This window comes from Haemaphysalis longicornis, unplaced genomic scaffold, assembly GCF_048455015.1.
Source record: "Haemaphysalis longicornis isolate Haplotype H1 unplaced genomic scaffold, Haemaphysalis longicornis Haplotype H1 scaffold_5, whole genome shotgun sequence".
Classification (NCBI taxonomy): Eukaryota; Metazoa; Arthropoda; class Arachnida; order Ixodida; family Ixodidae; genus Haemaphysalis; species Haemaphysalis longicornis.
The window spans coordinates 163892487-163908327 of NW_027526385.1; the positions used below are offsets into that span (position 1 = coordinate 163892487).

General features: G+C 50.2%; 1 protein-coding gene across 7 annotated transcripts in view; it reads right to left on the minus strand.

The window, feature by feature from the left end:
- The window catches only part of Cp110 (Centriolar coiled coil protein 110kDa), an 89119-nt gene that overhangs the window by 42553 nt on the left and 30725 nt on the right, over positions 1–15841 (minus strand). For all 7 annotated transcript variants that reach the window (XM_077671276.1, XM_077671279.1, XM_077671273.1 and 4 more), the window contains 3 exons: positions 15488–15703; positions 10737–11994; positions 8996–9195 (listed from right to left, as the gene is read on the minus strand). In XM_077671276.1, the coding sequence (XP_077527402.1) occupies positions 8996–9195; positions 10737–11994; positions 15488–15703 (1674 nt within the window). The remainder of the gene's footprint in view (positions 1–8995; positions 9196–10736; positions 11995–15487; positions 15704–15841) is intronic.

Genomic DNA, 15841 nt, shown 5'->3' on the forward strand with positions numbered 1-15841 from the left:
CACTGCATATGTCATAACTAATGAATTTTCACTTTCACCAGCTGAGCAACACTTGGAATCTTTTCGAAAAATACGCGTTGCTTCCCCACTGAAATACTGATTTCAACAATGGCAATTTGTTCCCGAATTCAATGATGATTATCGAACAATATTCCATGCTCCAAGACCACTGGTCATTTTCAAGGAAGGTATGCGTTTGACCGTGTTGTACAGTAAAGTGAGAACAGCTTTCAGAGCCCCAAACCGCGAGAAAAGGCCTCCAATTAAACTCTTTCGTTACCACACCTACTCAAATCGATCACCGGTGAACGACGCTTTATATTGCCGATTTCGACATATCGTAGTCGTTTCTCGTGCACCTAATGCGCCCCCAGTGGTTAGTCTAAGCACTGCATTTTTACAATCAGTTTAAATTTTCCCCCTCCAGTGACATTGCCATTTTTGATGGCGTTTCTTGCCAGCTTAGGTACGTGTGGTTTTGTGAAAGGTGGCATGGCAGCTGCACTTGACAAAAAAGCATGCCACGCGTGGTTATGCTGCATAACCGTCAATTTTTTTTTTTATCAGAAGTCAAATACCAAATCGTGTTGTCAGCTTGGTAATCCGACAGCGCTGAGAGGTGACAATTACCTGAAAATGACACCAGCTATTCACTAGTGAGCTTTGGTTCGGAAAAAGGGCAGCGTTATTTTGCCAAAAAATATTTCTGAAGGTCCCCCGCGTGTCCAACAAGTGTGCCTGGCATTTTCATCCAGTTTCCAGCAGTTTCGGTTTCGGTCTTGCGTTGCGAAATTTCATATTTGGCGCTACTGCGCAGTTACCCAACTTCAAGCCGATTTGCCATGGCGCCTCTGTCACCCGCTACTGTTCCTTGAAAAAAGCATGCTCCTCGTGATTCCACTTTACCCACACCTTACTTCTGTGATAACAGCTTCAGCTGAAAGTCTAAAGATAACACCAAGTCGTTGGATATTAATTCAGACGAGGGGAGCACTTCCAATCGGCCTTGAACAGGGCGAGCTGTTCACCGGCCAGGTTCGTTTCCGTACAAGGGTATTTCCAGAAGTCTAGTGTTGCTTCCGAGTAAAACTGTCTATTTTGACAAAGTCTCCAACAGGCTTGATATTGTTTCTGTTCAAAAATGTTAGGTGGCGCTGCAATGTCACTCTTAATAGAGTGACAGCTGCTTAATGAAAGCTTGCTGGCCATGATCCTTGAGCATCGAATCTTATTCCTGCAAGTAGGGCTACCATAGTGAGTCAGTAGATGCTATTAAACTGCAAATGAAAGTTGTGAGAAATAAATGATGATCAGAACGAGAACAAGCATCCTCCACAGAGTTCGGTTTTCAACTCCCAAGTGGATTTCTTGGCGTCGCTTGCTTGCCTTGAATCTTGTGCTGGCCGTAATCATTTACAAGGTGTTTTTACATCACGCGAGGACTAACTGGCGTCTTTAATAATGTCAAGCCACCAGATTTCTTCCAGACAACCATCCAAATTTGCAAAGTCTGAAATAGAGGTTGGGCTTCACCTCAAGGCGTGGGCACCATGCGTGCTAGCATTTTTTTTCATACCTGGCAAATTGTTCTGAGAAAATCAATTTTTTCCTAGAATGCGTACTTGAAAATGTTTACCTACAAAACGTATATTCTAAATTTTTCCTACTACTGGCAGTTTGTTATGCACAACTTCCTTTTTTTTTACTTTGTCTGATGCCTGGAGAAGAATTTTGAATTTGGTCATTTTTTCCCAAACATTACCGTATTTATTCAAATATAAGGCGAGGCTTTTTCCAAAATCCCTAGTCTGAAAGTCATACCCCGCCTTATATTCGAAGCTTAGTATATATACAAATAGCAATTATTTTGACTCTCCAAACTGCATCCTTGTCTTATAATCGAATATAGTATGTATGAAAAAAATGTTAAAACTGTTATTGTTGGAAAGGGTATTGGATCATCTGCATTATATATATCACTGCAATACATGCCTAACCACTATCTTCAGAACAGAAAAAATGTTTTTTTAGACCCCTAAAAATCGATCAGTTTCCCGTGGCAGCCAAAGAGTTAACAGGTGAGCATACTCAGTTTTTGACGTTGGCCTGAAACACTTTACAGTGAACTCCCCTGTTGCTTTTGCCATCAAAGTTTGAATTCTGTGTGAGTTTACATGCGAGATCTTTTCCTCTACCTGTATCGTCTTCCTGACCTCTTTTCCTGCTATTGACTCTTGTATAGAAATGAAAAAAAAAAAAAAAAAAAAAGTGTTCCAGCCCACAGGTACTCGAAATTTTCCCTTTCCCGATGGTTCTACCTAACTTGTGATAGCTTGTTCGATCACGACACAAAGGCATTTTTGGTGCATTCAAGGGAGCCACTAATATGTAACTGGAAACAGCCATGCACCGCGACACTGGAAAGGAAAGTTTTTTTGTTGTTATGCGATGCCGTTCTTTTTCCAAGAACACACTTTATTAGCAACCAACTATGGCCTAAATTCCTTTTTTAGTTTTTGGGTTCGAAAGGTGCGTTTAATAATGGCCTGTTTACTCGTGAATTTTTACCAACTCTTGCACTTCCACAGGACCACACGACTGTGGTGTAATTTGCCACTTCCTCTAGGTTGCCTCCCAGCACTATTCTCGGAGAAAAAGAAAATAGCTTTTAACACACACTCTTGCTTCATGGCACAAATTTCACCAAAAAAACATGAAGGAGGTCAGCGACATGATGTATTCACGCATAGTTTGTCGATGCAGAAATACTTTAAAAAAGCAGCCCATTCTCAGTCATCACACCACTGTAGCGAAGGAGAATTTAGTAGCAATAGAGCAATAAAAAACAGGGGTGGAACAGGGTCCATGGGTTCGGGAGCAGTTCAGGAGCAGGCAAAAGTGCCTTCTGTAGCAGGTTTGGAGCAGTCAGAATGGCCTTGTGGAGCAGGTTTGGAGCAGCCAGAAAGGCCGTTTGGAGCAGATGTAACACCATTTCCCGACGTTATGGTGCCTACCTAGCCTCCCTACATGTCACTGCCAGCACCCTGCAAATTACGTTTTATTTATCTATATCGGGCGTTCCGCCGCGCATAAGAACCTACTCCGAACCAGGAACGCACATGCTGAACTATATATCTGGAGGTTTACATCATGCAGCGTTATCTACCTTCAAAGGTCCCCGCTCATAGGTCACCGTTCAAAGGTCACTGTTCAAAGGTCACCGTTCAAAGGTACCTGGAGCAAGAGGAGTTGTACCAGGACGCGATGCTGGACTTCCGCGCGAAGCTTGGCACCCAGGATGCCATGTTACTGCTACAGCGGGAGGTCCTGGAGCCCCCCGGGGGACTCCCGAAGAAGGACAATCGTGCGATTCTGGGCCTGGACCTGCAGAGCGCCTTCGACAAGGTGCGGCACTCTGCGATCCTGGCTCAGGCGTCGCGCCTCGGTCTGGGGCGCCGTTCCTACGAGTACATCCGTTCGTTCCTGTCCCGGCGAACAGCGCGGCTGGAGGTCGGCGGAGCGAAGCTGGAGGAGCGCGAGCTGGGCAGCGTGGGGACCCCGCAAGGCTCGGTGATTTCGCCGCTCCTCTTCAATCTAGTCATGATCGAGGTGGCGCGGCGACTGGAGGAGCTCGGGCCGGCCATCAAGTACTGCATCTACGCGGACGACGTGACTATCTGGGCAACGGGCGGCAGCGACGGCGACGTCGAGGCCGGGCTGCAGTCGGCGGTGGACGCCGTGGAGGCCGCGCTCTCAGGCACGGGCCTTCGGTGTTCGCCGCAGAAGTCGCAGCTCCTGATCCTGCCCCCGCCCGGTCGGTGGAGGAAGCGGGCCGCCGAGGAGGCGGAACGCACCATCGTGGTTCGTGCCGGCGATGGGGCGCCAATCCCGCACGTCTCGGGCCTTCGGGTCCTGGGCATGTTCGTGGACGCGCACCGGACCAACGGCACGGCGGTCAAGCACATCGTGACGAAGATGGGCATCGCGACGCGCCTGGTGAAGCGGGTGTCTTCCCGCTCGCGAGGCATGCGGGAGGCGAGTCTCCTGCGGCTGCTGCAGGCCTTCGTGGTCAGCCACGCGGCGTACGCGGGGGCCTTTCACCGCTGGACCAAGGGGGAGCGGCAGCGCATCGACGCGGCCATCCGCAAGGCCTACACGGGGGCCTTGGGGCTCCTGAACGGCACGAAGACGTCGGCCTTGCTGTCTCTGGGGGTGCACAACACCCTGTCGGAGATTAGCGAGGCGCAACGAGCATCGCAACTGGCGCGCCTGGGCAGCACTGCCGTGGGACGCCGTATCCTGGCACGAGCGGGCCTACAGCCTCCTGACACGGGTGGCTGCGGAGGGCCCACGGCATCATCGGCTGTCGGCGGCGTTTCGGAGGCGGACGAGCTGGTCCCCCTTCGGGACGAGATCGCCAGAAGTTTGATCGTGTACCCGCTCCCGAGGAACGTGGACCCGGAGAGGGACGCCGGCAGACGGGCCGCGCGCGCGCGCGCGCTGGCTCACCAGTACAGCGAGGACGACGGTGCGGTGTTTGTGGACGCGGCCAAGTGCCGTGGGCGACCGTGCACGTTCGTGGCGGTGGCCGCGCGGGCCTCCACCGGTGAACTACTGACGGCGGGCAGCGTGTGCGCCCGGTCGGCGAGCCAGGCAGAGGAGGCGGCGATCGCCTTGGCCCTGGGCCTGCCCGGTGTGCGCACGGTGCTCAGTGACTCAAAGACAGCCATCCGCAACTTTGCTCGCGGCGTGGTGTGTGGTGGCACTGCGCGGCTCCTGGAGTCCTGGCGGACGACGGGGGCTGCAGCGCAGGGGGTCACGAAGACTACGATCATCAAGTGGTTCCCAGCCCACGCGGGCCGGGAGCTGGCACCCGGACTATGCAACCGCAACGAGGAGGCAGACGCTGCGGCCCGTGGTCTCGCCACGTGCCGGGTCGCGACATCCCGTCCGCTGTCGTCATCCCTCGAGGACTGCGGTGAAACAACTGACATCGACGACGACGAAGAAGCGGAGCCCCTCACCGACTACGGCGGGGTGCTTCGTTGGCATCGGGACCAGAGGCGTGCTTTTCCGCTCCCGCACCGGGACCTGTCTCGGGCGGAGGCGGTGAAGCTCAGGCAATTACAGACAGAGACTGTTCTGACGCCGGCGCTCGCGCGGCACGTGTGTCCGGACCTCTACGAGAGTGCTCGGTGCAGTGTGTGTGAACGCGAAACTGCGACTCTGACCCATATCATGTGGGGCTGTGAGTGTGCAGTGCGCGACGGTGGGGGGGATAGACAGGACCCACAGGACCCGTACCCACCGGACGTGCGCGAATGCGTGGGCTCTGCGGAGCCCCAACAACAGAGGAGGGCCATCCAGCGGCTCGAGGCGGCTCTGGCTCTGCAAAGGTGAAAGGGGGCCCCGCGCCCGCCCGTCCCTCCCGGCACTCCGCCCTCCCATGCGGGAGGTGGGGGTCGGGGGCCGACGGTGGCGGCCGGGAGCGCTCCGAGTAGCTCGAGCGGACGCCGAGACCAACCGCCTTGGGGTCTAAGCCCGACGCCCTAGGACTTTTGCGACTTAGGGTGGTTAGATAGAGGGGACGCGACCGAGCCCTGCGTGGCCGGGAATCGTGTCCTTTGCACGCCGGATGCCTGAATAAAGTTCCATCTCTCTCTCTCTCTCTCTCTCAAAGGTCACCGTTCAAAGGTCAAACCTCACGCACAGAATTGAAGGGCATCAGATAATAGGCCTCGTTTTTGTCCGGGAAACGGCAGTATTTAAGCAAACTCACAGCGGCGCTACGTAAAACAAAGCACTTGCTTGCATTTTCCCATCGAACAGTGGTTTCAGTGCGTGTGAAGTTGAATATAGCTTGGTCTTTGCCCGTCACGGGGTTGCGAGAGTCGCCGAACGTACCCCGTAGACGCATGATTGATCGATTGAGTGTAGGGTTTAAAGCGCCGACGCAATGCAGGCGATGAGGCGCGCCGTAGTGGAGGGCTCCGGATTGATTTTGACTACCTGGGGATCTTTAACGTGCGGCGAAATCTCGCACGCACGGGCGTTTTCGCTTTTCGCCTGCATCAGAAAAGCGGCCGCGGCGGCCGGGAATCGAACCCGAAACCTTCGTAGACATACGTCACTAGAGCGAAGGCATAATTATTGTTGGACCGTCCTTCCCCATAAGCAAAGCTAGGTAACCCCAAAGTTCACAGGTGCAACAACCAAAGCAAACTGCAAAGCTACCAAGGCCCTCTTCGTTCAAAATATGCACCAACGGAAAGTTGGGCGCCGCAAAGCTAGAATTGTCAAAAATGGTCGACTAAACTGAACCTCACCCCCAATGAACTACACCGTTTCATGCGAGTAACATTCTATCTGTTTTCTAATATCAGCTTGCGATGAGACACAAAATCATTCCAGTTACATTAGTCATTTTCCAGCTATTGTGGCGAAGCGGGTGGCACCGGCAAACAAAGCCACGCTAACGCAGCACAAAGAAATCCAAAGAGACCGCGCAGTAAAGCGGAGAAGGAGCGCAGTGCCGGCGGCCTGATGGGCTAAACCAAAGCTAACTTCGTCAGCCGTTCATAGCCTTGATGAAACCGAAACACACAACCACCTTGATGAAACTGAGAACCCGATGTTTCAGCCAAGTTCCTGGACACGGAACACCGTTGCGGTTGTATCTCGCAGCTCAAATTTTGGCGCAGGATGGCGCAGGTAAGCAAGTTTGGCGCTCAATGGCGCAAATGACGCAGCTGTTCCACCCCTGATGAAAGAATTTCTAGACCTTCTACTGATGAGCGAGAGCCCTCCAGTGCAGAATTCATGCTCGTGCCTGACATGGCAATGCTTTGTCATGCACGAACCCACAATGGCCTTGACGACAGAACGCAGTCTCATGGCTAAAATTACCAGCATTGCGTATGAAGTGGCAGGCACCCTAGCAAGTGATTGGCCAAAAAGGCCAGACGTGGCCCGGAGAACTTTGAATGATCCCTCATCCCAATCACTTACCTACACACAGAAACACACAAGTTCTTCCCCAGCCAGGTATCCAAACCTGCCGTGCTTCCCAGACATTGTCAGTACAGTCGAACACGGATATATCGAACTCCAAGGGGATCACGAATTAATTCGATATATGAAAAATTCGATATAAAAAATATGGGCTCTGAGACCTCACTTATGGCGGACGATCACTTACCGATCGTCGCATTTAAGAATGACAACTAATTCCGCACTCACGACGCAACAGGACGCTTTATTTCCGTTAAAAAAAATCGCTGATCTTAGCCTGCTTCTTCGTCCAGGAAATGAAATTAAAGACGCTGGTCTCGATCTTATCGATGCTGCACAACTAAGAAATTCCAGCAGTACGCTGCGCCTTCGCACATCATGCACAACACGCACGCAAAAGAAGAACAGCGCGCACGTACCACAATAACTTTGAAGGTAACAATGCCAAGGCTCTCTGAACGGACTCCAACAAAGGGCTTGCGATGGTCATCTCCGAGAGAAACAGTGATCTCCGAAAGGTGCGGTACAACTCGCCAAACAGCAGCAACAGCAGCAAAATGCAAAAGAAGGAGGAAGCAGCCAGCGCCTTCGTTCCCTCTTCCCTTTCCCGAGACGACATCGGGGGAAGACAGATCCAGAGAGAGAGAAAAACAAACTCTTTTTCGGCAAGCCGAGGAACGCACGCAGCCGAAAAAAAAAAAAAAAAAAAAAAGGGGGGGACGTGGGCAGTCGGGGCATCCCTACCTCGCACACATTTTCCGAGCGTTCGGGCTTCTGTAGCATACCGGGCTCCGTCCGCTAACGCTACGGCTGCCGGTAGCGGGGCCCGACTGGACAAGCGCAAATTCGTTCCGGTAGGGGGAATTAGTTCCGCGAGCCAGTCTCCGCCATGCCCACGCATTCCTCCACATCCTCCTCAACCTCAATCGGGGGTGCAGCGACCGCTGAAGACCACCTTCCAGCTCGCGCGGCGTTCGATATACCCAATGTTGGGAAAAATTCAGTTCGATATAAACGTACGAATTCCTATACTTTTACACATAATTTTCAAGGGGATAATTTATGAGTTCGATATAGACAATAATTCGATATACCCGTGTTCGATATATCCGTGTTCGACTGTATTGCCAAAATTTTGCGGATTTGATGAGCCAAAGCTACACCCAGGCTCCGAGGCACACCATAGTGGAGAACTACGGATTTAAGGGGGGACACTGCTCTTAAAACAGTTTCCTTTAATTGTTAAGTAAACTCTGTGAAACTTGCCAGTCTTGCTGCTTTTTTCCCGCTGATTTCAAATATGGCTTTATTTTTTTAGTCAGCCAATTAGTTCCCAATTTAATTAGAGGTAAATAGCCACTTTTGGAGGAACAACGGACAAAACAGTGTGGGTCATAAAACTGTAATCTCTACATTTTCCAATATGAAGCCTGGTGAGTGCAATAAAAGAGTTGATTTTTTTATGCATCACTTGGGACTAATTTTACAGCTCACCAAACGTTGGTGGCACTAGTGGCAAGGATCCATTTTTAATGTCCATTTCAAACACCATTGTTTAATGAGATGTAATTAGTTGCAAGCAATGCATAAAAAAACTATTCTCTTACTGCACTCACCAGGGTTCATAGCATTGGAAAATATAAAGATTACAGTCTCATGGCCAACACTGTTTTGTCTATTTTTCCTCCAAAAATGGCTAATTACCTCTTACTATCTAGGTAACTAATTGAGTTACTCAAGAAATAGTGGCATATTTGAAATCAGTGGGGGAGGGGAAAGCAGCAAGACTGATAAGTTTCACAGAGTTCAGTTCAAAATTAAAAGGAGCTGTTTTAAGAGCAGCGTCCCCCTTTAACTACGACCACCTAGGGAGCTTTAACGTGCGCCAAAATCTCCACACACGGACGTTTTTTTTCCCTTCGAAGCGACCACGACAGCCCCCATAAGAAGAATTACCTCCTCCCACAAAGGGTCCCACACTCACTGGTGGGAGACGTGGGACGTCCTCCGGACGTTTCCAGCGATGCCGTGCCCGTGTTCATCCCGTCGTGCTCGCCGGCCACTGGTGGCGCGCTGGAAGGGCCCCAGAGGGCGTACTCTTGCATCAGCGAGCGGCGGAACGCGTGCATCTTGCGGTCGTGGGCAGCAAACAGGTCGTCTGCCGACAGCATCCCCTCACCAGACCTGGTGTCGAGAGGGGTGGAAGGCGGTGCGCAACGTCCACGTAAGTCACACAGCATGCGAAAAGGGCTGGAGAAGTGTAGCACACCAGTGGTTTTCATTAGGGCTGGCGACGGCTGGACAAACTGCCCGCCAAGAGTTTTCCTATATCCTCAGATAAACGAAACATGCCCAGTTTAAACCCAATTTTTAAGAATTCGTGGGAACAGTAAAATCTTCATAATGTGGGCAATGGGTAAAAAAAAAAATGGTACAGTAACTCAATTGGTTACATTTCAAGGATCAAAAATTGTTGGAAAAAGTACACAATGACGCTCATTTCTAGAAGTACAATTCAAATCTTTGTCTCTCGCTCTCTCTCTCAGTGCATAAAAATGCAAGGGCAGGAAACAGTGAACTAGTGTGCCCACCAAAACCTCTCCAAATGCAGTGAGTCAAAGCAAACCATCGGGTCAGCCCGCATGTATTAGGCAGTCAGGCCTAATACACTGCAAGAATATTATGCTAGCTTTCAGCAGAATTATCCCAGATGGCCTAGAAACCCACGCCATGCAAGATCCAGGAGTGCTTAATTAAAGGAGCCATGCGGACAAAATACAAGTTTATTTCATTCGAATGCCCCCAGCAGCAGCAAATGTCCGGCAGCAAACGATGCCGCATTCACTGAGGAATTAATCAATTTAAGTTAAAATTTTGATTCTCCCGCCAAATCGTGTGTTTCCGGGACGTCAACGATGAAGTCATAAGTTCGCGTATTCAAACGAACTTCCACTGCGTCATTAGGCTCTGCAGCTTTGCTTACCGTCAGTCCTCCCAGATGGCGCTACAATAGTCAGCCAACAGTTTCTTTGTTTTTGACCGCATTTGCACCTGGCGTGTTGTTGTTACAGTAGAAAGTAATCGTTTCGTGAAACATGGGTGGGGTATGCTCGACAAACAGGGTCACGCAAGACAACATCGCTTACGCCAATCGGCCAGTGTTATGTACAACTCCAAAGCGGCGGGCTGCTGTGGTGCTAAAAAAACCATAGTGCACCCAGTACCAACAGCAGGGCGCATCAGTACTTCTGTGCTTACGTGTATTTTCGTAACTTTCACTGTTTACCGCACCATTCGTACTGCTGTAAAATGAATGTGCGTTACATTTAGGCACAAATAGCTCGTTCGGCAAGCTTATAAGCCGTGCTTAATTTGAGCTGCTTTAGCCGGCCTCAGCCAATCGCCGCAGCTGGGCACATATGACATCACACGTTCTGTTGCAGGAAATGGGCTAGTGGGTCGCATGGCCATTCCCTTTTTTCTCATTATATAGCTTATTGGAGCAAAGTGCACGTTAAGAGTGGTGTCAGTAGGATTCGAACGAGGCAATCTTTCGAATTAACCGAACTTGCGTTTCGTCTGCATGGCCGGCCCCTTTAAATAGAGGTCTTTGCCCAAACCCTTGCCTCCACTGCTCTGCCAGTTTGCATGACACTAAGCCAGCCTCGCTGAAAATGGACTCAAACACACTCCGCGCAAAACAAAGAACAAAGACTCCCCCTTACTTGCGTCGGTCACAGCCAGGACTCGCACCATACGACCGTTCAGGATCCTCCGTTAAGTCGCCACGACCACCGGCACCACTATCCGGAGAGCCACAGACCTCGCTCGCATCTTCGTACTGTTCCTCCTCTTCCGCATCCCACGAGGCATCCAGCGGAATCGCCAGAACCTCGGACTCCCCTCCCGACGACTGCACACTGCCCACGGGTGAGCTCATCGAGTGCCTCACAGAGCTCGTAGATGCCGGCGCGAAACGGGCACCTCTATGGTCCCAAGGACTCACAAACGTCTCACCAAACTTCGCCAGGTCTTCCGTGTTCGACAAAACACCGTTGTCATCCAAGGCGTCGGCGAAAACGTCGTCCGCAACAGTTTCATCCTCATCTTTCTGAAAGTTCGAAACGTCGTTCAATGTCTCGTCCGTCACGGCTGCGTTGTCTCTAAAAGCCGCTTCCCTGCCGGCAAAGGGAAGCCCTAACGACCCGCAGGGCGGATTCGGATTCGTCTTCAGCGCGATGCCATCTCCTGGAACTCTGAGGTCTTTGGCAGGCCTCTCAAAAGCATCCTTCGCGGCCTCGTTCAAGGCACGAGGAACGAAAGGCAAACTGCTGCTCTTCCTTTCACCTTCCAAGAAGCCAATCCTCCGCTCGGGTGACTCGGACACACAGCTGCCTCCAGATTCGGAGACGAGTTGTCCAGAGAACCGTGAATTCCGGTCCAGGAGTGCGCAAGCATTGAGGAAACTAGTACTGGGCATAGCCATTGGTTGTCCCTCACTGCGAAGAAATGTAGCGCCCAATTCACGGTGCAGTCCGACGTCCCCATTCTGCTGCTTTGCACCATCGTCGGAAGCACACTCCGACGAGTCCGCAACACTGGCCGCATCACCACAACCACCAACACCTTCCTTGACAAACGTCTCCGAGACGCCGGTGCTCTCCAACGTGGCAGCTTGTTTGGGTGCTCCTGTAAAAGAGGTCTGAGGATCCTCAAGCGGCGACTTGTTGGGCGACTTCCAAGGCTTGACTACCTTGACGTTGACGCCGTCGGCGGTGCGGTCCTGACCGAGCCCCTTGCGCAGCAACAGAGCGAGGGAGGGTCGCTCGACCACGAAGGACCGGGACCGGCACAGTGACGGCACCGACACCTTGGTGAAGAAGCGGTCCTCCGTGATTGGCGTTGTCGCTGGCGTGGTCTGAGCGGTTGAGAGCGAGGAGTCTCCTTCTGAATAGGGTTCTCCGTTTTTCTCCTCTCGGACACCTAGGCAGAGAAAAAACTGGGGAATCAGTTCCTTGTGTGAATGAAAGTCTCTCGAGGGTACTTGCCAGCTAGAGCAATGTTCAGCTCCTTTTAAGGAGAAACCCCAGCCCAAAAAGCATTTCGATTTGTTATCAGCAATTGAAAAAAAATGCTCGTGAAATAGTACCATTTAGTCTACACCATTTCTTCAGCTCTCGCTGCTCAAGTGATCAGTATTGCCTTTTTCTACCAGCTTTTTTTTCGCAGAACTGTTTTTCTCTTTGAACATGAGGTCAACTGTTGCCCAAGTACATTGAATGTGCTCATCAGATATGCACATTTCTCCCTGCATTTGAAATCCGCTAAACTGGCTGGACCAATATAAAATTGAAATTATATATAAACATTTGTGCTAGCAAGCTTTATATGTACAGCAAGTATGATTCGCCCAGAGTATCAATAATATTCTACGTCCTATTCGATCTTTGGTATAGCTTCCCTCTCTGGTCCTTGAAGGGCATACGTGGCATATTGCAAGCCAGATGGGAGCGCTGCAATAATCACTGCGTCATTATTTCACATATATGCTGCATCACTTCAAGCTTGTGCCACAAAGACAAAAATTGATTAGTTATTTGTAATGCATGCCAAAGCTCAGCGAATGCAAAATTTTCAGATGCACAAGTTAAATAATAACGAAAATGGCTTCAGGACCATTAAACCTGCAGGGTGTCACAGCACCTTAAAGGGACCCTGCAGCACTTACCATTGACTACTCAAAATGTATTTCTCCTCCCGCAAGAATTTAGAAAATCCGTTCACTATAACCGAAGCTACACGCAACGAGAGATCCGGCATAATTGTTCCCTCTCAACTAGACCGCGGACAAAACAACAAAAGCTGCGCACTCTCTCCTGGAGAGGGGTGTGGCATTCTCTTCGGCGGCCTTCGATATATCAGAGGCCGGGGAGTTTTCTCCTTTTCTCCGCAACGTGAAGGCGCCGAATTCCGGTCTGGTGCCACAAAAAGGCAGGCATGGGTGCCTGCTCACAAGCGTGCGCTCGGGCTGGTAGGGTGTTTTTGAAGCAGTAAACGTTTGTTGTCATGTGATCTGGCCGAAACGGCAGTATTAAGTTCGTCACTCAAACTACACATGCACTCATAACACAAAAGAAACGTCAAAACTGAGTACAGGCTCAGGCATAGAAGAGGTTGGTACACAGCGATGAGGACGGCGGAAATGGGAGAATCTAGCCGCGAAGTTGGCCAGTGACCGCTGATCGGGCAGCCATGGCCAATGTGACGTCGCTTAGGCCATGCCAGGGGTGCATAATGAGGAGAACTGAAGAGAGCGCGGTTGGTTTTTCCGCATCTTTCACAGCAATTTGTGCACTCACTGCTTCACGTGCATGTGTAATATTTGGCTCAGGTATTCCTGGCAGTGTAATCCAAATGTTGCGCCGGCTTACTTGCACTGCTCAAGAAGTGTAGCAGGGCACCTTAACTATGGAAACCACCTCCCAAGTGAACATTCAGATAGGCTTAAGAGGGAGACGACACAGTAGCCAACTGATTTCCCTAAGGATGCAAGCATACACAAAATTTCCAGCTTCACTAGCGGCTCTAGATCCAACAAAGAAACACGGAAGACAAGGTGCATATCTTTTATACCAATTCCATTATTACTTCGTGGTTTGCTTAGATCACTCATAAGCTAAAATTGTCGTGGTGTGTGCATATTATTATAAAAACAGCTGAACAAGCGTTGTACAGAACACGTTCTACGAAAAACTAAAAAAATTGTCTGCATGACGACGACAGCCTGTCTGGATGTCTCCCGTCTTGTTTATTTGCAGACAGATGCCCGCCAGCTCTTTCAGTTCCGCCAACAAACCTATCTACAAGATCAACCCTGGCTGCCAATTTAAGGGACGTGCGAGCATTTGAAACTTTCAACCTTCGAAGCAAACAAGGCATTGGGTCGAACTATAGGGTAGCTCAGAATATCATCGAAGAACTTCGAAAATCAAAAACGCACACAAATGTCTCCAAGAACCTTGTCTCAAAAAAACGTTGGAACGGAGAATTGCACCCCAAAGCAGAGGAACCGCTCTGCTACAAAATACATCTCGCATGGAGTTTGCGAAAACTTGCCCATCGGCTTGATGATGATCGGTAATTGCTTAACGGGGACACTGCTCTTACAGCACCTTCCTTTAATTGTACAGTAAACGCTGTGAAACTTGCCAGTATTGCTGCTTTTCCCCCACTGATTTCAAATATGCCACTATATTCTTGAATGTATCAGTTAGTTCCCAAGATGACTTGAGATAATTAGTCATTTTTGGTGGAAGAGACAAAACAGTGTTGGTCATAAAAGTATAATCTTTACATTTTACAATACTACGAAGTGTGGTGAATGCAATAAGAGGATCGGTTTTTTTTGATGCACTACTTGGAACTAATTTTACAGCTCATCAAACTTTGGTGGCACCAGTGGCAAGGAACCATTTCGAGCATTTCAAACACCAATGTTTAATGAGCTGCAAAATTAGCTCCAAGTGGTGCATCAAAAAACCGATCCTCTCGTTGCATTCACCACGCTTCGTAGTATTGTAAAATGTAAAGATTACAGTTCTGTGACTTGCACTGTTTTGTCTATTGTTCCACCAAAAATGACTAATTATCTCAAGTCATCTTGGGAACTAACTGATACATTCAAGAAATAGTGGCATATTTGAAATCAGTGGGGGAAAAGCAGCAGTACTGGCAAGTTTCACAGCGTTTACTGTACAATTAATGGAAGCTGTTTCAATAGCCATGTCCCCCTTTAAAGATAACTGGCGATGACTTATTGTGTCTCTGGTGTTGAGGGCGACATTACAACAGATAAGTGGTAATGGGGACTTGGGGTAATTGGGGATTTGTGAGCGCTAGCCCAGTAGGGTTGCCACCCGCCCGGTTTTGGACCGGTCCGACCGGTTTTTTTAAACAGCGGGCCGGTTGCCGGTCCATACTTAAAACCGGCCGCCATTGGCCGTTTTTTTGGCCCTTGTGCCATGGTTATGTCCAGTTTGGCGTTTTGTAAGCATCAATTCAACAACTAAGATGATAAATATGTGTCGGCAAGCTGCGAAAAGACACCCGAGCAGGCAAAATACGCGGGCGAGCGCGCTGCCTGAGGTGGAGGAACAAAACAACGAAATGCTGCTGCCGCGGTCAGCAATTGCGGTTACTTTTCAGTGAAGCACATGTAACCACGCTCTCAATCACTTTCCGTACAAACGTCATGTTGATTTCTCTCTAAGAAAACAGCACAATAAATGGCACTGCATGTCAAAAACATGGCGTCTTTTTTTCGACACAAATTAATCATTCTATATACCACCCCCTTCCCCCTCCCCGAAAGGCCGGGGTTTTTTTCGGGGAAAGGTGGCAACCCTATAGCCCAGACCCTGTTGTAAACGTGTGGCTGCACCCTCGAGACGCACGGGCTCACAATCCAAAAACCCACCGGGTTCTTCCCTGTCGCTCAGCAGCCTCCTCTCCGAAGAGTCCGTCACAATGCTGGTTCCGTCGTCTCCCTCCTGCGAGTCTTCCGGGCTGCTGGGGACCAGGGTGGTTGAAGAACCGGTCTCCACAGTGCTCGACGAAGCGGTTCGCAGAAGCAGCGCCGAGGGCCGTAGCAGCTGGCGGCAGGGGGGAGACGGCGGAGGAGAGGGGAGCAACTCTGCGAAACACGGGATGGAGACGAGTTCACGCGAGGGACTGTGGAGGAACAATCTCACCACACCTAAAGCAAGCTCCAGCATCCCCCCACTTTATCAGGATGCGTGATGAAGGACGTCTATTTCTGCCCTGGCAACAT